At 37.5% G+C, this 23,635-nt stretch overlaps 1 protein-coding gene across 4 annotated transcripts in view; it reads left to right on the forward strand.

Moving 5' to 3' along the window:
* Positions 1–4,986: 4,986 nt before the first annotated feature.
* Positions 4,987–23,635, forward strand: part of LOC109072416 (ectodysplasin-A-like) — a 35,928-nt gene continuing 17,279 nt past the window's right edge. For 2 of the 4 annotated variants that reach the window (XM_042756388.1, XM_042756390.1), the window contains exon 1: positions 4,987–5,455. In XM_042756388.1, the coding sequence (XP_042612322.1) occupies positions 5,138–5,455 (318 nt within the window). In that variant the 5' untranslated portion in view covers positions 4,987–5,137. The remainder of the gene's footprint in view (positions 5,456–23,635) is intronic. The other 2 variants (XM_042756387.1, XM_042756389.1) reach the window with 1 other exon arrangement.

Below are 23,635 nucleotides of genomic sequence, written 5' to 3' on the forward strand. Positions count from 1 at the left end.
TTTTTCATATTCAAGATTCTCTTATATATATTAGGAAAATGACAATGTAAGGTTTAGGATAGGGTTTATGTTTCTGGACACTGCATCCTCTGGTCCATGTGTCTACATTGGTTAGAGGAGAAAAGGTGGTTGCTTTCTGTTGGCATTTTCTCTGACATTTTCTGTTGTACTTCCTTTAGTATTATTTTCTTTCTCTCTCTTTCTCATTCTAAAGGCTTCCACACACTGATGTAGCCAAAACCTATTAACGCCTCTCACATTTACTCATGGATTTTATGTTGGTCTTGATGTTTGGGGGCTGTTAAGGGGGCTTGTGGTAGTTACCATTTAGCAGATGCTTTTCTTCCAAAACAACTCGCAGTGCACTAATTGAAAAAATACTGTGGGAAAAACTTCGGAAACATTACAAATTTACTCCATGTGGTCTGTCACAGTTCTACAAACTCCCCAATAAATACATGAAAACAAGCTTAAAATTATTACATTATTCAGACAGTGGTTTCAGGCACACATCATTTACATAATGGTCAGTCATATCCACTTTCATTTTAAGTGGATATATATTTCATTCTGCTCTAGCTGTCAAACTGAGAAGCAGTTGTGAGAGAAAAAAATATGCTGTTTTAAGTGTTGCAGACAGACTAACCATGTGCATCATTCAAACGATACGTTCAAAACACTGATGCATTTGAGGTGTACCGACGAAACATGCTACCTATTAGATTGTGCCACCAAAAAATATATTTGCATTATTTTAAGGGTAAGGGTAGGTTTTGGGTAGGGGTAGGTATGGACACATGAATTAGATGCTGGATTTTTTTGCTGGATAAGATGCATTTTTCTCTATCGATTTGTGCTACCTAGCTTTTTAATGGGAGGTAGCACAACCTGAGTGGGTGGCACAAATCGTCAGAACTCCGGAACGAATCAAGTGACTGATTTTATGGGTGAGCCAATGAATCATTAATTCAAATGATTCATTTAAAAACACTGATTCATTCAGGAAAGAAACAGACAAGCTCTTTGTCATTCAATCATTCACTCACTCACTCACTCTAAAAAATGTGTTCAAAAACACCACTTTATTTAGCAAAGAATTTGTGTCCGAAATTGCATTTCGCAGGAAATTGCCTACTGTTGAATGAATTTTCACATACTGATTTTCACTTACTAGGTGGGTAAGCATAATCAGACACAGCTCGGTCTTTATCTGTAATTGAATAAAAATCATTCAACCAGTTCCTTCGGAGTGACTGTTAGGAATGAATCATTGAAACATTCATTAAACCAATTTGTACAGATTCAGAAATGCCTCTACTGGATTTATAATATAAGCAAAGCTGTGATTACCCGAACAACAGAAATGTTTAAATACATCAAAGAAAATACAAACAGAACAGATGCCTGGAAGTTTGTCACAGGCGTGAGGTAAGCAACTGTTTCCTTGTGTTGTGACTGACAGGATTTAACACACTTCTATTGAACATCAGTAAAATTTCGTTTCAAAGCCTGTCTGTGCCTGTCATCAGACCATTAAGACCAGATCGATGAGCTTACTGATGAGGCAGCCTTACTAAAAAGGCAACCAACATATCAAAATGGTTCCCTCTGCTCATGTGAGTGTTTATTGTTGAATGTCAGAATTTACTCAACAGCGGCTGTTTATCCATTAGATCAGTGTTTCCCAACCTTTTTTTTGTCGTGGCATAGTTTTGATTTAAAAATCCCATGGCACACCACAAAACATAATATATATAAAGAATTTTTTTTTTTAATTATACTTTTTTTATATTATATAATTAAACACTGTTGTCAGAGTTGGTATTGTGGCTCTATATATGATCAGATACTTTCACTTAACATTTGATGAAAATCATGCTCTAATGGAGTTTTTTACCATCGATTGACGGAGGTGTGTGTTTTGTCCATCATTAGAATGGCTGCATCTGAGGTAGTGAGTGCATAGCATTACGTTTTCATCAACTTACAGGTTATAAAGTTTATTGTAGCTATATGGGAGTTCAGATTTTCTTGTTGTTTAATACATTTGGCCAAAATCTCACGATATACATGATGAACCGCTATGCACAGGATATTTAAAAACATAGGCTACAAAAGTAGGCCTATGGCTACAACTACACAGCAAAATGCTAACATTTCTGCACTCTTCAAACACACAGAAAACATTAACCTTTATAGACACAGTGTTTCTTGCGCAAAGAAAACCCCTGTACTTCAGTTCTTTATTTACCCTTGCATTGCAAACAAGCAGAGATCCATATCCAGACTGTGGATATCTTTTGAATGCTTTTCATTGGTTAAATATTTATAAAACCCACAAACAGGCATAAGGATGACCAATAGCACTGATATTACATAATAATAAAAATATATATAATAGAGATGGGAATTTATGATAATTTTCCATGGCACACCTGGCAACCTGGCACAGTGGTTGTGAAACACTGCATTAGATGAAGACGTTTAGCCGCTCATCTCAGTGGCTTCATCAGTTTTCTGTCAGCGTGTACTTGATGTGTTGGAGTCTGAGAGATAAAGTCTTCGAGCTGAGTCACTGGATCTGTTCTCATGCCGCTGCCTCTGTGCTCATTTTGGCCTTTTCCCCCGAGAATATCTCCTCCATGTTCTAAACTCCTACCGGGATGTTCTGCATGAGCACAGATTTGAATCTCTCTACCATTTCTCCATGTATGGACCTTGAGACTGTACTGTAAAAACCCAATAAGCCATATGTATCATTTTCCTATTACATTATTCACCCTTCATCTGTGCTGAGGGCTGTGTGTTACAATTTTGGCCAGTAGGGGGCAGTGTTTTCTCAGTGTGAGTGTGTTGGCTTTTAATGTAGGCATCTTGCAGATTTATCTGCATCTGTTACATAACTGTAAAATGTTTTTTAACAGCTCACTAAAATAATAATTTTAGCATTAACTTTAAGATGTTTTCATGGCCATTGTTATTGTTTGCTGAATTTTGTATAAGCTATTGAATTTACAAATAATAATTGTTCCACAAAAACCTTGAACATTCAGTTTCCAGTTCCATCCATCTACATCTCTCTCTTTCTTTCTCTCTCTCTCTCTCTCTCTCTCTCTCTCTCTCTATTTCTCTCTTCTCTCTATCTGTGTGTGTTAAACTCTTAGCACTCTGAATCCAGCCCCTCTGGGCTCCACATGGGCTGGACTCTCTGTTAAGTTAATTTGTATAATTTAATTTAAACTGCCCAAGGGCCTCAGATCCAATACATGTATATTCACTGCAGTGTTGCTTTTTTGGTTTGGTGCATTTGTGTGTTTGTGTGCGCCTGCGAGTGTTTTGGCAAATGTTTTTGTTGCGCGTTCGCTTGTTTGTTCATGCATGTGCATAAATGCGTTTGCGTGCGTGTTTTTAGAACTCATTCCAGACTTTCTGGGTGGGTTGAGCTATTGTAATGATTCTTTTATTACATTATTTAGTAATGTTTGCGTTTAGAGATCCATCATGAATTGTCAGAGGTCATTGCCTGAGTGGGAGACAGCTAGACCGTGTGCATGTGTGTGTGGCGCTGAATCGATTCAGCAGCAGTGTAGCTGAGAATATTTAAGTGATTTAAGATTAAAGAGTCTGGAGCTGAATAAAAGCGGCACAGATTTAATATAAAACCATATTAAAGAGGCTCAGCTTTATGAGGTCACAGAGGATCTGCAGTACACAGAGCACAGCTGTGAGTGGAGCAAGAACAGAGGAAGAGAAAGAGAGAAAGCAACGGAGAGAGGAGTCAGATAGCATCCATCAAACTTCTTGGGCTAGATTTTTTTCCTGAATTACATGCTGAGCTCTATTATTGCATACTTTACCAACAAGTATGCAGTAATCCTGACTCAGGTTATGATACTGCACCAAGTTTATAAATGGAACAAAATAAACAATGCTAGGAAGTTCAATACCCTCCCCCCCCATCCTTCCACTTTCATCCTACCTTTTCAGATCTAACAGTTTCACTGTTTTTCACAGTTGGATGAGAGTGACTGGTCTAACTACAAAAACTGTCAGAGAAAGAAGGATGACTACCCAAATATTACCAGTTTGCGGTTTCCATAGAAACCTCACCTCACACAACATTCAGCAGAAGAGTTTTGTCATAGTAATAAATAACTGTATTTTAGAGTTAAATTAATATGGTGTGTGTGCTTTGGTGCTTGACAGTATGATGAATGTGTGTAAGCTGGAGTGCATGTATGTGTATAATTTTGTTGTTTGAAAAGCAGTGTGTGCTCATGTGTATTTTTGTGCATTTGATGTTTTTATTTGATTGGCAGTCCTGTCCCGCTTTTAACACTCAGTCTTGCTCTGATTCTCAACACATGCCACAATTACACTACCAGTCCTCTGTTCTAACACTTTAAAGATGTGGAACTTCACACACTTGCACGCTCACACATGCACACACTGAGTAAGCCTAATGTACAAACATGTGACTAGGGAAAGTTTGACAAGAAAGGTTTTGTGTGTGTGTGTTTGTGTGTTTTAAGTTCTAATTTAGGTCCAGGGTTTTCTATTGTGGGTCTCTTATGGATCTCCAGACAGGAGTTTCATGATATTTTCATGTATTAACTAATGTCTAACGTTCTAAGTAATGATTTATTAAGCATTATAAATTAATGTATGAAGCCATGCCTAATGTTAGCCTATTTAAAGTGAAAGTATGTACTGGGAGTGGGAGTCCCGACTCCCAAGGTGTGTGCAGTTTGAAAAAAAACCTGATGTCGAGACACAACAGGACGAATAAGCAAACTCTCCTGACCTTACCAGCTATCTTTATTTACAGACTGTTTCTTTCAGGGGTTACGAAATGGGAAATCTTGTATAATCGGCAGTGAAGGTGTGTCGCGTCTTGATGAATGTTATAGTGCCGCGCTTTTCCCCGGTAGGATTTTCAATGAGATGACGTCACGCCGGCAGCCAATCAGCTGCTAGGGGTCGGTCTAAGTAGCTGGCCGTAGTAGTTTATCAGCCTGAATCCTCGCAGTCTGTGTGGTCAGGAAGCCAGATGAGCGCGCAGAGAAGTGCTTGCTCACCGCGACCAGTCCAATCCAAAAGCCGCTGAGAGGACGAGGAAGTTCGGTATGCAGAAGCAATGCTGACTGACCTGCACGCAGCCATGGTACCGAAGCGCGAGCCGGCGAAGTTGGAGGAGCGCGAGCGCACGCAGACGGCGTGTGAGTGCCAAAGCCAATGCAACAACTGCAAAATCTTTTTGAGTTTATTCATCCTCTCGCTCTCTCTGCACCTCGTCACACTCCTCTGCTACCTGGACCTGCGCTCGGAGCTCAAACGAGAAATATCGCAGAAAAACAAAGATGAGGTGTCATCAGCGGGGCCAGTCCCGCACTATGAAGCCACAGCGCCAGTGCTCCGGTTACCGGACACCGACCACCCAACAACAGACGACCAGGTAAACGGAGTTATCTGTTGTTTTTATACAAAGAGCAGAAACCTCCTTCCTGCTCACTTGGTTTTAGCTTCTGTTATTGAGATGTGAATTTCCTGCTCACTTGGTTTTAGCTTCTGTTATTTTGAGTTGTGTGTGTGTGTGTGTGTGTGTGTGTGTGTGTGTGTGTGTGTGTGTGTGTGTGTGTTTGTTTGTTTTGTTAGAGACCTATTGTTAGAGTCCACGTCCTTTTGATCAGTAGTTCTCAATCATGGCCCTGAAGTACCCCATACTGCTCATTCTGGAGGTCTTCCTTATCTGATACACCCAGTTCAGGTCTTGGAGTCTCTACAAATGGGCTGATGGTATAAATCAGGTGTGCTTTGCCAGGATAGATCACCAAGTAATAATTGTGTGAGACAGAATGTTCAATGAGTGAGTGATGCAAAATTATATATATATAAAAAAAAATCACTCCACTAAAATAAAACTTTAAAGCAACAATTATTATGTAATTATAATATAATAATAATTATTATAGTATGCACATTCAGGTACAAAAGGCAAACAATATTTACCAGATGTGTTATTTATACATTATTTACTGTCATTTATAGCATTTAATTTGCTTTTCCACATATTGCAAGGACAGATTCAAATTTTGCTCAAGGGCACATGAATTGCCCTTTGCAGGGGTTTGAATCTGCAACCATTAAGTTCCCTTTGAGGATGCTTAACCCTTTAACCACTAGGCATGACAGAAACCTACCTAGTTTGTAACCTCAGTCATTGATTTAGGTTAGCATTGTCTCTCACCCCACGCACATTGTGTGTTAAAAGCCCGGGAGTGACGTGCTTCTCGTAACTGTGAATCGTTCACCTGCAGGGTACATTTGTTCTGTTTAAACAACATCTGTCCTTTTTACAAGCTCCCTTCATCAGACGCACTTTTACTGTCAGGCGGCACAGGTCGCTGTTTATTTAGCCTTTGCTGCGGTTTGGCCCGGACTCGTGTTTGATTCCTTTGGCAAAAGGCCAGGCTCGTCACAGCATTTCCTGATGTTCACCCTGCAGGAGGTGCGATAGTGCTGGATCCAGAACACTTGGCTTATGGATGCGTTTTATTAGACATATCTAGAGGTTAATTCTGGAGGTAGAATTACACACACCAAAAAATTCCTACAGGGAATGAATGAATTAATCTAATGTATGACTTTGGTCTTTCTGAAGTGAATATGACAGGTGCGAAGACATCGCATCCCTGGTGGACACAAATAGTACAGTAAAAATTAGTGGAATAGGCTGTAGTAATTGTTCTGTTTGCTTATTGCCAAGTAGTAGATGTTGTTGTTATTATACTGGTCCATCACAGTCATCTTACTTATTTATAAGAGCATACTTGTTTGCATTCACAGTTTTCATAATGGGATTTTTAGGGATTTTGAGTGTAAGGCTGACCAGGGGTCACCAAACTCCATCCTGGAGGTCTGGTGTCCTGCAGAGTTTAGCTCCTACCCTAATCAAACACACCTGAACCTAGCTAAGCAAGGTCTTACTAGGTATACTTGAAACTTTCAGGCAGGTGTGTTGAGGCAAGTTTGAGCTCAACTCTCCAGGACACCGGTCTTCCAGGACTATGTTTGGTGACCCCTGCCCTTTACCTTGTGAACTATTTTTGGGCATCAATGATTGTTGCTAGGCATGATACAATAGAATCATCCATAGCTCCCTGAGATAACAAAAGCCTTAGATCAAGTCTGTGTGTGTGTGTGTGTGTGTGTGTGTGTGTGTGTGTGTGTGTGTGTGTGTGTGTGTGTGTGTGTGTGTGTGTGTGTGTGTGTGTGTGTGTGTGTGGAGGTGTTGCTGTGTGCATGTGCATGCATATATGTGTGTTTGTGACTATTGCACTAATCCATGCCAAAAGAAGGTGTGTAACCATGACGACTCTGATTGATGGAGGGAGGTGTGAGCTTTGTTAGTCTGTCAGTGAGAGAAAATGTGTGTGCAACATGACCACTCTGCTGTCAGGTAAAAACGGCTATATATAATATAGTTTTTCGAAGAAAATTAAAACAACCAAAGTTATTGTTTATTTTGGTTTTGGCATGTTGAATGGTTGAGGTTGTTTTTTTTTTTGTCTGATTTTTTTTTTTCTTTTTTTTTTTTAAATGGAAGTATCATGGTACCATCAGTCACGATGTAAGTCTAGGGATGCACAATATAATGCTACCATATTGGCTGATATTACCAGATATATATACACGGGATATAGACAAGCTACATACATGAATATCTTGCATAATTAGTAATATCAGCCAAGCCGATATATTACCATTTACATATATTAAAATCATACTGTTCATTATAAAGTTATGTTGCCTATTAGGTAAGTTCATTTCGGTTATTTTTCCTAACCGACAACCGACGCTCATTAACCGATTATTAACCGCTAAACGACTTAGAAAGTATAAGTTTCTGTCACCCGTTAAAAATACTAACATTTGCTTTCCGGGGATTAATTTTACATGCACAAAAAGCAGCAAACAACAGAACATGAGGATTCACATGGTCTAGGCTATGTATATATAACGAATAAATAGGCCTATATACGATAAATATATTTTTACTTAAATAATAAATTAAGAAAATGAAAGAAAAACTGTGCAACAAGTAGCCTAGTATGTAGAGTTTTGGTTAATTTTTGTGCTGCGCAAAAAGAAACCAGATGGCAGAAAGCGGTATTCTATTTTTTTAGGCTTATTTTACAAAAACACAAAGATTTGTTTTTATTGTGAATGTACAAAAATAATAACAAACTTTTTACAATTCTGATTATCTTTATGACTAAAAGGAGTAGTTTCTTCCACTGTTAGAAAGAAAAAATTCAAGTGACTGCGCTGGTGCCGCATGCGCACACAGCTAAGCTTTGCTACCTTGACAATGCCTGTTCAAAAAATACAGTCAGTCAAACATATGGAAAAAACACACTGCTCAGTTTAAATATGTAGTAAAATCTGTGCCGTTATCACTGTACCGCTGTGATGTTATGCAAAACATTTTGTTTTACGTGGACATTGGAACGCGAGTAAAGTAGGCTACATAATAAATAATAATTTGGCATTCAAATACATCGTGAATTCGGCGAATGAGAGACCCGTCATTGGTTTCTGTTTTGTTTTAGCCTAAATTAATTCGCTTTGGCTCATCGTCGTTCTTTTCTAAATACTGTTATTTGAAATGATTTGTTGTGGAGTGAGGGGAACTAAAATAACCTAGCTATGTTTACAGTGTTTATTATAATGTTTGTAAACATTTTGGGTTGGCATTAGGCCTATTTCTGAATGAAATAATAAAATGCGACTTATAGGCCTACGTGACTTATGTTTTTTTTATGCGTAGTGCATTTTAACCATGCAGCAAACCTTTTTAAATATTTTGGATACATTTCTGACAAAAAATAAAAAATAACTAAATAAATAAATAAAAAGGCTTTTTAAACCGTTTAGTTGATTGTATTAATCGGTCGAAATTCTTCACGGTCGGTTAACTGGTTAAAATTAACATCCCTATTGCCTATATTTGCTTGTATAATTTTAAATGATTGTTTTTAGTGTTTGATATTTAAACTCTTTAGACAAAATAGTATAAAATGTTCTTTTGGCCATTTATTGATAATTACTTGAATAGCGCAATCCTTATGTAACTCCATACATGAAATACTGTATCAGCTGTGAAAATGCTATTGATGTCTCATTATAGCACATCCAGTTTGTGTTTCAGTGAAGGTCATACCTGTTACAGAGGATCAGACCTGCTTTTCTTTTACAGCGTAGATCAAACCTTTCCTTTGTTTGAGTTTGTGTGTGTGTGAGAGAGAGTATGGGAAAATGAAGGGAATTCTTTCCCCATCAACCTCTCTCTTTCTCTCTCAGGCATTATGGCATGTGGCCAGATCGCAGTGTGAGCCCTCTAATGCACACACACACTATTCCTTATTAAGCTTTGTAAGTATGGGATTCCTCCTCGACAGGATATTACATTAATGGATGGAGTCAGCCACACTCTAATTACTCTCCATTCAACTATTTACCACTGTAACTAATACACACACAAGTTTCTCACATGCACTCGGTGTATTAGCCCGAGTCCTTTGTCCTTTGAGTTAGCAGTGAGGAGTTAGCAGTAAGGAATGTGCTTGTTGATCAGCATCTTAGATCTGATATAGTGTTAGCCATATATCCCAGAGTGCTGTTCTGTCTGACTGATTACAAAAGTGTGTGTGTGTGTATGTGTGTCCTAATGAGGGATCTAAGAGCGGGTTCACCTCAGCCAAACAGGTGTTAGAGAGCTGTGCTCTGAAGAAACAGAATGTTTGCATGACTTTAATGGCTTTACTTTAAACAGCTGGATCTATTTAAGGAGTCTCAGACTACAGCCAACACACAGATGTGTGTGTAAGTTTGGGAACCAAAGCTTTAAAATTACACTTTAGAGCACCATGATGATTGGATGGATGGATGGATGGATAGATGACTGAATCTGCCTGTCTACAATAGGTCACACAAATGAAATTTATTTTTAGGCAGATCAGGCCGACCCATTATTATTTTTACAAGCTAGATGGATAGAAAGCAAAGCAACTTTATCTGTGGAGTGAGAGTAGCTCAACTCTTTTCATAACAGTACAGTTTTTCCAGCAACAAGCTATTTTTTTTTAAACAAGTTGCAATGTGGCGATGTCATCCTACATAGCCTTCTTCTGTGATATTGTATTATGCACATCTAGCTTTTTTCTCTTTCTCTCATATCAATATATATTGAAAAATCTAAATCGGTTTTTGGGGTTCATTTGAGAGGATGGAGGGGGCATTTTTTACAAATTTTTCAAAAATATATAATTATCTCACCTAAATGTTGTGTATCTTAGTTTTTACAATGGGGCAATTGTTGCACAATAGTAGATTGAGATGGTGCCACTGCATGTCATGCCAAACCTCTCAGGGCACGCACGTCGTCAGAAACCATGTTATTTATTGTAAATGTTCAAATGTGTTTATTGATATCACCCTAATATATCAGCTGATTATTTTTGTGGCAGACTTTTTTGAAAAGTTTACAGATTAATAAATCGATAGAAAATCACAGTCCTGTTTTTTGGTGGGTGTGACTTCAGTTTCCGTTTTTATCATATTCGCTGTGACTTTAATACCCAGGGCGATCCTAACTGACCCATGACCTCTGACCCTTCACACAACCCCGGCCACCTAAAAAACAACTAGAAACAGCTCAATGATCTTTCTTATTAAAATTTAAATGTAAAAAGGTTTCATTGTGATTAATGTGAGCTTATATTGGTTGTGACTGGAGTCTGAACACACTGCCCCATTTTTAGTTTGGCTGTCCCCAAGTAACCCAGCGTGTATGTCTGCTGCCTATGTGTGTGTGTGTATGTGTGTGTGTGTGTGTGTGTGTGTGTGTGTGTGCGCATGTCAGTCTGTCTGTAAGAGCCTGTGTGTGTATGTTTGACATTGTACATATAATAACACACATTATTCTGGTCCTGCTTGGCATTTGTGAGGAATGATCTGTCTTTCTGTTGTGGTGTGTGTATGTGTGTCTGTATCTGTTAATATTGTATTTTGTCTCTGTTGTGGTGATTTAAACTTTTCGCAGCGGTTTGTGTTTCCTGGTGGTTTATGTCCTTGTTGCCATCTGTGTGAGTATGTGTGTGTCTTTAAACTGGAATGTAATTCCCTCTGTTCCTAAATGAGTTTGGTTCGCCCTGGGGTTCACCGACTGAGAGAGTTCTAGACAAACATCAGTCTGTGACCAGGCTGTGATCTGTCATTAAGTGTAGCGATCGAAAGGTCATGCATGAGTGTGTGTATATTTTGACAAGGCCTCCTGTTATCACTCCACTGAAGTGACCCCTCTGAATAAAAGTAGTTTAGTTGTTGTATGTTAAATTAATTTGAGCACAGCTGTGTGGTTGTATTTGATCATTTGTTGCCTTTGACGAAACCTCTGTCCAGTGAGAGAGGTAGGGAAAAAAGAAGGGAAGATGAGTGAAAGCTTGACTAAACAGGACAATCTATCTCAGTGTATGTGATATGTGATCCTCCCTGTGGTTTGAGATGAGAGCAGAGGCTTATGTTGTTTTTGGAGTCATTACCAGCATATTCTTGATGGTCCTTTGAGAATCATATGAAATGTTGTTCTCAATAATGTAATCCATATGTGATAACATGCTCATAATCTAAACCCACTCTATTCTATATGTGTGGACGTGCACATCTGTATGGGGTGTGTTTGAAAAGAGACTGATCCAGATGAGGCTGGAGTAAGAGTGATGAAGGTGATTGACATTCACAATCACAGATATATTCTTTTATTTCTATGCTCTTGGGCCCTTAATTCTAACTTTCTTGCTCAAAGTTTTGTTCTCTTCTTTAAAGTTTCTGAGTCTCAGACTATGATGTCAGATTTGCGTTCAAAATCAAACAGAACTTTCACGATTCACTTAATATTCCAGATTAAAGTTCCAATATTCTATATTGTGCACGTTTTATTAAGTAACATGTTTTCTTGTAAAGTGTTAATATCTCATTAATAATCAGTGAAAAGTAATGGTGAATTGATTCAGAGATGGTAGTTCTGATTCTGACTTCTTTGAAGTGAAATTATATATTTTGGTTCACTTTTGAAGTGGTTGACTGATATAAAGGTGTTATATTGGCTATCATTCAGCATTTTTTCTGTATGGCCAGTAGGTTTGGTAAGTGGGACTTTTATTTTAATAGTGCTGAGAATACGGCATCTGAGTGCAGATGCACCAGAACTCCCAATTTCCATCTTCATCATTAGTTTACTGTATTTGTTTAACAGTTCTGTCTAATAATACAATGGTAAACAATATAATATGTTTCATATTATACTGTCTGCATTTCAAAAATAAACATTTATATAATTTAAACAAATCATAATAACAAATCACACTTTAGAAGATCTAGCTGTTAGATCTTCTAAAGTGTGTGTTGTATTCTGTATAAAAATGTGTGTACTCTGTGCCTTACGGTCAGTACGTGTGAAATTGTGTATGACCCAAGCCTTGTGAACTGGATGTGAATGGGAGAGTTTGGACACACCAACGAGTGAGCAACTTCAAACTATTCTTCACTATGTTTATGTTGTTCATTGTATAATGTATAAAATTAGTACACTGTTTACTACCTTTTAATTAATGTAAATTTAATAATTTCATTATTGAAAAGTGCCAAAATGGGATTACAGAATCAAGAAGTTTCTAGCTAAAGTATAAATTGTTTTTTTAAGAATTTTGTATATATTTTAAGTATTTATATATATATATATATATATATTTATTTATAATTAATTTAAAATTGACTTGCAAGTGATTTATATCAAAATATTTTAGTAACCATTATGTAGACTGAAAATAAATATACATTTCTTTTCAGCAGTTGAATTAAATGCTCTGCTCTCACCCAGCTCTCTAAAACATTGGCATCAGCTATCAAAAAAACATATGTGGGTCAGCTTACTTACAACTTTGGTTTTGGCTTAGCTTAAGGAAATTAGTGTAAATGTATTGGTTGACCTCTTGCTGTAAAAACACTGTGTACTTTGCAAGGGGCCAAATGTACATGTTCATGAATCTGTTCTGTTGAACAATATGCTGTTTTACATATGGTGACATTTGAGTGAGGCTGACAGTAATGATATGAATCTGAATACAGATGGTGTGCCCTTTGAGATTATATCATTGATTTATGACGGCTTAGATGAATGTTCATGTTTTTCTGGTTAGACCGATGCCAAGCATCATATATCGACCAGGACTCTAGTAATTAACATGAATTTGGGTATATAAGGATGTTTCTGTGGTGTATAAATATGTGGGGCCTAAGAAATAATTATGTTATTGAAAGAGAGGCTTAGAATAGAACTGTTGTCATCCATCTGATAAAGGAATTATGATGTGGTGATTTATCAGTGGTTCTAAAATAAATAAAAAAAAATCAGTGATTTTTATAAACACATACATACATGCACACAAAACACTGTGTCTGCCTCTTTTCATCTTGTTCGTTCTTTCTTTCTTTCGGTCTCTCTTTCTCACCTTCTTTCTTTCTCTCCTTCCCTTCTATCCAAAAGCTGTATATGTTCATTTGAGTGCTCGTCAAGCTGTTGAGCATATGTCTCCCTCTCTTTCTTTTTCTTACTAGCCTCTCTATCTCTTGCTCTCTCTGTTTCATGTGGTTTGTGGTTTGTCCCAAATTGGAATTGTTTAAAAGCCACAACACAGAGCCCTTTACACAAGGCAAAGCAAAGGAGGGGGAACAAAGCCAGTGAGAGAGAAAATAAATCAAGAGAGCAGGTGGAGAAGAGTATGTGCCAAATTGCAGACAGGTGCGGCCCAGCCTCGACACCAAGCACTCGGCTGAATCCCCATACACTCGCCGTGCTCACACATAAAATACTAACCACTTGATCAGCGCTGCTCTTTATGACCACCTGACATGCCTGCAATGACATCATCTACCCATTCAGGTCAAGGGTCAGGACAGCAACTGTCTAATTGGAGAACGAACAAGGAAGTACATGTTATTGGTTGATATTGGGTTTTTCCTCTCTCTGCAATTGTGATGCCTTTCACATAAAAGTGATGCCTTTTAGCAATTTTCTTTTAAATTGATGTCTTATATAATATGATATAATAATATATATAACTTTAAAGCATTATCCTGAGGTATCCCATGTTCCACTATGTCTCAAGAGGAATTTTTTTTTAGGTGTTTTAATGAAGCTATTAAAGTCTGGCATTAACAACACAAAATCTATTGAAAAGGTGGGGCAGCAGCTCCAGCATTGAACAAGATGCTGAACACGTTCCAGGCACATGTGTGCGTGCGTATGTGCATGATTGTATGCACACGTTTCTCTTGAAAGGCACTAGATCACATGTTAATTTAATGTTTGTTCTAAAAAGCCAGACTGATGATGGTGTGAATGTATGAGTGATCTTGATGGGCAAAGCTTATATATACATACACACACACACACACACATACATACACACATGTGTACATACACATATATACATACATATATATATATATATATATATATATATATATATAAATGAACAATAATACTGATAAGATAATAATAATAATAATAGTTGTATTACTAATAAGAACAGTATAATACGCACCAAGGATTAACAAGCTTCTGGGTTCATGAATATTAATCAGGTTGTGTGCATTCGCTGGAAATTATTTGCTTAAATCAAAACAGGGACGATAATTGGTGAGCGCCAGCCAATGAGATTGTCATTTGTGATTTAGTTACGCCCACTAGCAGAGAAACCGGCAGTTCTTAAAAGCTGAAGAATTCCAAGAATTATTTTGACAGGAAAATACAACAAAGAATATCGTTTACGTTTAGCGAATCAATTCTGCATGTTATGTTACTTTGCGTGTGTGAGAGAAAGCGACGGCAAGTGTGCGCTTTCACACTAGAGCAGGGCTATTCAGTTGGCGGCCCGCCAATCATCTTCATCTGGCCCGCGAGAAGAGTAGCACACACGCCTCGTTTTTTTTTTTTTTTTTTTTTTGCTCTAATTAGTTTGTCCACAAGGTGGCAACACTGGCCCGGGCCGTTGTTTCACAACCAAAAAAGAAAAGGAAGACACTCACAAGCGTTCATGTGAGGGGATTGTGAGATATCCACAACTCTATTTTAAATGAGTATAATGACCGTGCTATCGGACATGTCTTCTAGCGAGAAATAGCACAGAGACTGGAAAGAGTTGATTGTCAAATGGAGTTTGAAAGGCTGCACGTTTGACTTTCCACATACGCTGCTAAGCCGCTTCAGCAGACAAAAACGCACACAATTATGTGAAAATGTGTGGTTATGCCGAGTTACCTCGTAAACACGGTCTTAAATGAATAATAGATGACCGTAAAATGTTGGGAGAAAAGCGAATATGTGTGTCAGATCCGCGGCATGTGCATCAGGTTTTAAAGAGATAGCACTGCTTTTAAAGTGAAACTTCATGAGGTCTATCATTGATGTACAGGTCCTTCTCAAAAAATTAGCATATTGTGATAAAAGTTCATTATTTTCCATAATGTAATGATAAAATTAAACTTTCATATATTTTAGATTCATTGCACGCCAACTGAAATATTTCAGGTCTTTTATTGTTTTAATACTGATGATTTTGGCATACAGCTCATGAAAACCCAAAATTCCTATCTCAAAAAATTAGCATATCATGAAAAGGTTCTCTAAACGAGCTATTAACCTAATCATCTGAATCAACTAATTAACTCTAAACACCTGCAAAAGATTCCTGAGGCTTTTAAAAACTCCCAGCCTGGTTCATTACTCAAAACCGCAATCATGGGTAAGACTGCCGACCTGACTGCTGTCCAGAAGGCCATCACTGACACCCTCAAGCAAGAGGGTAAGACACAGAAAGAAATTTCTGAACGAATAGGCTGTTCCCAGAGTGCTGTATCAAGGCCCCTCAGTGGGAAGTCTGTGGGAAGGAAAAAGTGTGGCAGAAAAAACGCTGCACAACGAGAAGAGGTGACTGGACCCTGAGGAAGATTGTGGAGAAGGACCGATTCCAGACCTTGGGGGACCTGCGGAAGCAGTGGACTGAGTCTGGAGTAGAAACATCCAGAGCCACCGTGCACAGGCGTGTGCTTTTGAACCAGAAACAGCGGCAGAAGCGCCTGACCTGGGCTACAGAGAAGCAGCACTGGACTGTTGCTCAGTGGTCCCCAGTACTTTTTTCGGATGAAAGCAAATTTTGCATGTCATTCGGAAATCAAGGTGCCAGAGTCTGGAGGAAGACTGGGGAGAAGGTAATGCCAAAATGCCTGAAGTCCAGTGTCAAGTACCCACAGTCAGTGATGGTCTGGGGTGCCATGTCAGCTGCTGGTGTTGGTCCACTGTGTTTTATCAAGGGCAGGGTCAATGCAGCTAGCTGTCAGGAGATTTTGGAGCACTTCATGCTTCCATCTGCTGAAAAGCTTTATTGAGATTAAGATTTTGTTTTTCAGCACGACCTGGCACCTGCTCACAGTGCCAAAACCACTGGTAAATGGTTTACTGACCATGGTATTACTGTGCTCAATTGGCCTGCCAACTCTCCTGACCTGAACCCCATAGAGAATCTGTGGGATATTGTGAAGGGAAAGTTGAGAGACGCAAGACCCAACACTCTGGATGAGCTTAAGGCCGCTATCGGAGCATCCTGGGCCTCCATAACACCTCAGCAGTGCCACAGGCTGATTGCCTCCATGCCACGCCGCATTGAAGCAGTCATTTCTGCAAAAGGATTCCCGACCAAGTATTGAGTGCATAACTGAACATAATTATTTGAAGGTTGACTTTTTTTGTATTAAAAACACTTTTCTTTTATTGGTCGGATGAAATATGCTAATTTTTTGAGATAAGAATTTTGGGGTTTTCATGAGCTGTATGCCAAAATCATCAGTATTAAAACAATAAAAGACCTGAAATATTTCAGTTGGTGTGCAATGAATCTAAAATATATGAAAGTTTAATTTTTATCATTACATTATGGAAAATAATGAACTTTTATCACAATATGCTAATTTTTTGAGAAGGACCTGTAAATCAAAGAACAAAAGAAAAACGAGAAATCACTCCACTGCTCTAGTCGCTGGTTAACTTTTTTTAGTTTAAATAGAGATTAATTTATATAAATTTTATAATTTATACATATACAATTTGTAGTTTATATGTTTTAAGTTAACTTAAATTAAAAGTCATATTTTTCAGAGCTTATTAAGTGTTAAAAATAATGGCTTTCAATTATGTTGTAATGTTGAAAGGCTATAATTATTGGCTAAAATTGAGGGGAAATGAATTGAATAGAAATATCAGTAACATTATGGTATCAATCACACTGGCCTTCATTAACAGTATACTACTTAGTGAAAAGATGCCATATACCATCTTTAAGTTGTTTCTTCATTAATTTGAAGGTTCAATGTGAAATTATGATAACATAAAAATATTAATGTGCAATTAATCACAATTACATAAAAATGTGTGATTGATTAGTTATGTTTTAATCGATTGATATCACTAATGTTAACAACCCCCCCCCCAACACATTGACAGCCCCCACTCAGCCCCCTTCAAATTTTAAACTAATTGAATAGCCCTGCACTAGAGTTTACAGTATGTAAACAAACACAGGTGTGCTGGGCATCCATTGAAGCGCTCAGTTAGAGTGTTTGACGAGTGAAAATATATCTGTGCTAAACTTATACTTAGCCTCCAACTCACACACTGGTGAGTAAAATCTGAGAATTTATTAGCCATTGGCTAATATTTATACATTTAGTCACCCAGAGTGAAGATTTAGTCGCATATGCGAGTGATTTAGCCTACTCACAGTGTAGAGGGTTGAAAATGACATCTTCAGTACTATACATTCATAAATAAACAGTGGGTCTGCTGCTGAGACATACTGTATATGTGGCAATATCAGTATTTATCTCTCTTTAAAGGAGTAATTCACTCAGAAATTAACATTCTATCATTACTCACCCTGGTGTCATCCCAAAACCATACAACCATTTTTCTTTAGTGGAAGAGATTCTTAATCTTAATGTGCTTCTTTCCTGGTAAAATAAAGGTTATAATAATAATAAATTCTGAGGACTCTTCCGGTTGCTCTTCATGACTTGTGTCCTATATCATGTCCCATACAATAATTTAGTTTGAGAAACAGCCTCAAATGTAAGTCATTACATCACTATAAGTTGCTTATAAGCTTTTTACTACTGTGACTGGATCATTAAACTCCAGGATTGTATCAGTCCAATTCTAGAATGTTAATCATTCAGATCTGTTCAGTGAAGTAGATCAACTGTTTCATTGAAAAGATATGACTAAAAAGAATGATTTATTCACAAATCGAACATCCACATTGTACCACTTTTGCCCATCCATCCATCCATCCACAATCTTTCCTTCTACCTTCCTTTCTTTCATTCTTTTTCCCTTGTGTGAGCTATTTTTACCCGCATTAGCTCCTGAGAAAAGCATTTGTGTCTTTACTTCTTTTGATTTGTCTTGGTGCTCTGCATTCAGTCATCCACTGTAAGTCTGCTGTCAAATCTCTAAAGAAAAATAAAATATGCTTAAAATAAGACCTGTATAGAACGTTAGGGTGTAAATGGCCGTGGATGGATTGTAATAAAATAATATTGCATAAAAACTTGAACTGCTCTATGCTCACTGGAGTATAATCAAAGATATTTGCTCTGTACAGTACTGTTACCATGTCTGTTGGTACTATTGTATTACAGCCATTACTCATGATTTCATGTATTACTCAAGGATTGAGGAAAAAAATAAATTAGGAGTGAGAAAGAGGGACATTCATTCTTCTGTGTGTTTGATGAGTCAAGCCTTTTGTTTGAAGCTGTCATGGTTTGCATACAACACAGCACAATACACACGCTGAGACGTGTAATCCTTGAGAAATATGTGGAGGCCTCTGTGATCTCTTGCTTGCATGTTTCCCATCTTAAGTTCGGGATAAATATTTGTGATGTTGTGATGTATGCGTACAAGTCTGTGTGTGCTGTCCAAGCCGCAAGAGTTTGTTTCCAATGACCAGGCCCACATGGCATCTGCAGATTTCCACAAAAGCTTGACACATTCCCCACCCATTGCGTGTTGGTTAATTAAATATTTTGGATAATATGATTAGGCTTTCAGCTACCAGTATGAGTGTAGTACATTTTTGTTTAAATGCATCCAGCAGATTTCCACAGTTTTACCCAAAAAATCCACAAAGAAAATGTAAAAGTAGCCTTCAGGTTCAGTCTGGTGATGCTGACGACACTGTCTCATGTCGTTTGTTAGGGGTGAAAACGAGTATGACTATGGTTCAGTGGTAAGTTAAGAACAAATCTGTTGTAGTAGTTAGTATACACTGGTGAGCATGTGTGTGTGTACATGAGTGACATGTCTGTATTAGCATGTGTGCATGTTTGTATACTGTGGTGTGTGTAATTTTGTGGTATGTTATTGATTTAGCTTGTAAAGAAACAGACTGTGACTGTTTAGATGAGGCTCAGAGGTGAAGACTAACAGATGACAGAACGACTTCTTGAGTTGTCCTTGATTTACTCTCTCTCTCTCTCTCTCTCTCTCTCTCTCTCTCTCTCTCTCTCTCTCTCTCTCTCTCTCTTTCTCCTTCTGCAGCTGTTCATTTTTTGCTGTATTCTGTTCATCAGCTGGTATTAATCCTTCTAAACACTCAGGACCCTTCAGACAAACGGGAACGCCTCACTTTGCAAACCACTTATGGCACCAGACACACGACCCTTGGAGTGTGTCTTTGTGAGAGAGAGATAGAGAGGAAATTGAGCCCAGGGTCTGGTTTTGGTTAAGAGGGCAAATACTTGTATGCAAGCACATACACAATCGCATGCAGACACTTACGCTGGCTCTGGAGCAGTTGTCGCTTAGCTACAGTGATGACAGGCAGAAATAGCTTGACTATGTCAAATGAGACAAAGTTTAATAGGGCGAATGGGTTTGTGACTTCACACACACTCTTTTGCGGGTTTGTTGAACTGTTGATCATTCACCATCTTCTAGATATCAAAGTAATTAACCAAAGCTGAGGAGAAGAACAAATTTGAACCATTTCATGATATTTGTTCAGAGAAGCTGTGATGGACATCAGGACAAACTAACTCAATCTGAAAATGTGCATTAAGCTGCCAGTTTACATTTCTAGATTCATATTTAGATTCTGTCTTCATTCTGGGAACGATCTGATGTTTTACGGTGTTCACACATAAACCTCACTGGGCTGCTCTTTTGAGAATCCAAAAACTCAGTCTAAAGTCATGGCCTGATCTCATTGCAACCTCTGGAGCACATTCTGCTCTCATTTGGCAGTATTCACGGGAGGGTGTAACAGTTTTTAGATGTTGTCTTGGATTCTATTATGAGCTCTGTATATAACAGCAGGAGCGGGGATGACTGCTCCTTCAGTGCGTTTGTCAAAAAGATTTGAGCTCTCATACTGAACTTGATTTTATATGTACACGTTAACCAGATATATACTACTATACCTATTAGATTTATCAAGATTCGCAATGCACCCTCAGAAGGGACCACAGCATTTTCTAAAGACTGTACTTTCAACCTGCTCATGTTTATAAAGTTCTTCAAATCATGTAAACAGAAATTTAATCTCTAAAAAAGTGAATAGAAACTGAGTTTGTCATGCTCCAGAAAGATAAAAAAGTACCATAAATGTAGTCTGTATGATTCATATGCTAAGTCCTCTGAAGTTATGTGATAGCTGTCAAACCACAAATCTGGCGTTGTTATGATAAACGTAAGATTTTCTTTGATTACATATACTGGAGGTGTTTCTTACTCCACACCACAGGATAAACTGAAACTGATACAAATACAAATGTAATTTGTTTTTGTGTGTATTGTCAGCACAACATTGTATGTGCAGAAATATGATATTAATATATATAAACTATCATTATTACTATTTTTCATTTGGTAGCAGTTGTATTTCTTCAAAGGACTTGATATATATTACCCTAGATATTTTGAATTTATTTTATGGTATTTTGTTGTTGTTTGTTTGTTTGTTTGTTTTTTATGTTTTTTGTCTTTTTGGAGCTTGACAGTGCCAACTGTCATTATGGAAAGGACATTCAGCAAAACAAAATACATGTGTGGGTGAATAAACAACAGAATTTAGATTTTGTGTATGTGTGTGTGCAGGGCTGTATGATGTGGTCAAACAATCAAACTGCAAATGATATGCAATATGATACGATGGAGAGAGTGAAAGTGTGTCTGATACACTGGAACCCATAGGTTATTGACACACATCTGTTGTTTGTTTTGCATTTATATGGAATGCATTAATGACATTTGTTCACTGAAGTCGCCACGCATTGATTTGAAACTGTTGGTTGGTTGGATTGGATACAAAAGTTATACATTTTGTACAAGTCAACTCATATCTAACAATTAGTTTACGATTATGATTTAGACTTTGTTGCAGTTTTGCTGCTTGCTTGGTTCAATGCAAAAGCTGTAAATACAGCCTGGTCTCATTGTTTATATGTATTACCGGTAGTACCTAATGTTTACAAGCACAAAACATACAATTTTGTATGTTTTGATTGAGTGCTAAAACATACAATTTGGACATATTTGGTTTAAAACATAGAATTGCTATGGATTTACAGCTAAAAAATTTAAAATATTTACAAATCTTTTATATCATTAAACTAGTCCTATTTGTATCAATGCATTTTTATAATTTCATCGATAAGTGATTTATATTTTTAGACCCCTTAACCTTCCCCCAAACCTAAACCTACCCATTTTATAGCAAATATAAAAATATTTAATTGACAGAAATATGCAGGGAAATGACCATTTTAGTAACAATATAGCATTAAAAAGAATTTATAGTCGCTAATCCCACTCCTACCTCTAAACATAACCTTGACTATTTCTTAAAAATATGTACAGTATAAAAAATGACAGACAAATAAGTGCAATCACAATTTATTTATTGCAAAAATGTCAAAAGCAGTACCAAAATCTGTGACGAAGCAGGTGATAGCCAATGAGCGTAAGAATTTCCTGCCATAAAGTTTCTTGAAGCAGCAACTTTTGAATTCTTGGACAAACCTTATTTAGTTTCTGACACCGTTTCTACACTGTATGTGACAGTTACGATACCTTACGATATCCAGAGGCCCCTGGGCTACAGCATTACGGTAGGCCCCCCACCCTAGATATTTTTGTATTTTTTTTTAAGCTTCCTGACCATTATTTGTCGAATTTCGCATTTTTCTTGTTGACATGCCAGTTAACATTTACAAAACTGTTCTGCTTAAAATATGAATATAAGTGAATATGCAGATTCAGTCTTTGGCAGAAGGTGGCGCTTGTGGAGCAACAGAATTATAGTCTCTACATAAAGTAAACACTATTTTATTACAGTTATTATAGGGAGGTAATATGAAAAAAACTTTACAGGTTTACACTTAAAGTTTACAGGTATGATTTAAACACCATAAACAACACAAAATATTCATTTTTCAACATTAGTAGATCAAAATTATTATTTGAATCTAGGCTATTTGGTGGTTGCTAACTGTGTTTTTATTTTGAAAAACATGCAGTGTTCGCGTTTAATTAATTAAATCATAGCAGACATGTACACAGAATAGCTCTCGTGCTAGGCTTCTTTACTAGCGCATTGTGCATTCCACTCACAGTATATTGGTGGAACATACCAACTACACAAACTGAGTGGGGGAAACCTAACTGAACCATTCACTAAATATACTACAACCACGGTCTTCACAATGTCTTGTTCCCGCTATCAAGGAGCCAAGTATTGTACGTTTCAGTGTCTGTGCAAATCCGCATTTTACGTAAAATAAGAATTCTCATGAGATTGTGTTGGTAAATATAATTTTATATTTCTTTCATCGCTACTTGAAGCTGTTTTGTATTTCTTTTTCTGTTAACATACTTTCTGCTATCCCAGGATAAAATGCAGAGACAACTCCAAGAATGACTTCCCGAAATGTGTAAACACTGAGGATCTTTGGCTCTTTCAAACATTGCTCTGTTTGCTTGAGTGGTCTGATGTGTCAACTTCTGGCTCAACCAATGGAGTGAGTCTGGTCCAGGCAGCCATGTAAAATGGTGGCGGGCTATTTTTCCAGTACGTTTTGGTGACGCTAATTGTTCAGAATTATAAATTCTGGATATGGGTTGTTAAATGAGGAAAAATAATTAGTTCTCAGTCAACTTTATTTTACTTTCTAACAGTATTTGCAGAACCACAAATTTCTGCTGAGTGGTATTTTTTAGAAGAAAGGACTTCTTCAAATTGGATATTGGTCTGTTTACTGTAATAGAGGGTATAATGGCTGTTCCTCTCATTCCTTTGTTACTGTGTTATGAACTCTGATATTTGGTTGGCCTCAAATATGCCCAGTATTTAATCTTTAGTGTGGTGTGTTTTGCTGCTGTACTGTACGAGAATGCACTGTGACAGTGTGTAATGTGAGTAAATGTATATTTATATGCAACAATATAAGTGGAACC

Source organism: Cyprinus carpio, chromosome A5 (genome assembly GCF_018340385.1).
Source record: "Cyprinus carpio isolate SPL01 chromosome A5, ASM1834038v1, whole genome shotgun sequence".
NCBI classification, from domain to species: domain Eukaryota; kingdom Metazoa; phylum Chordata; class Actinopteri; order Cypriniformes; family Cyprinidae; genus Cyprinus; species Cyprinus carpio.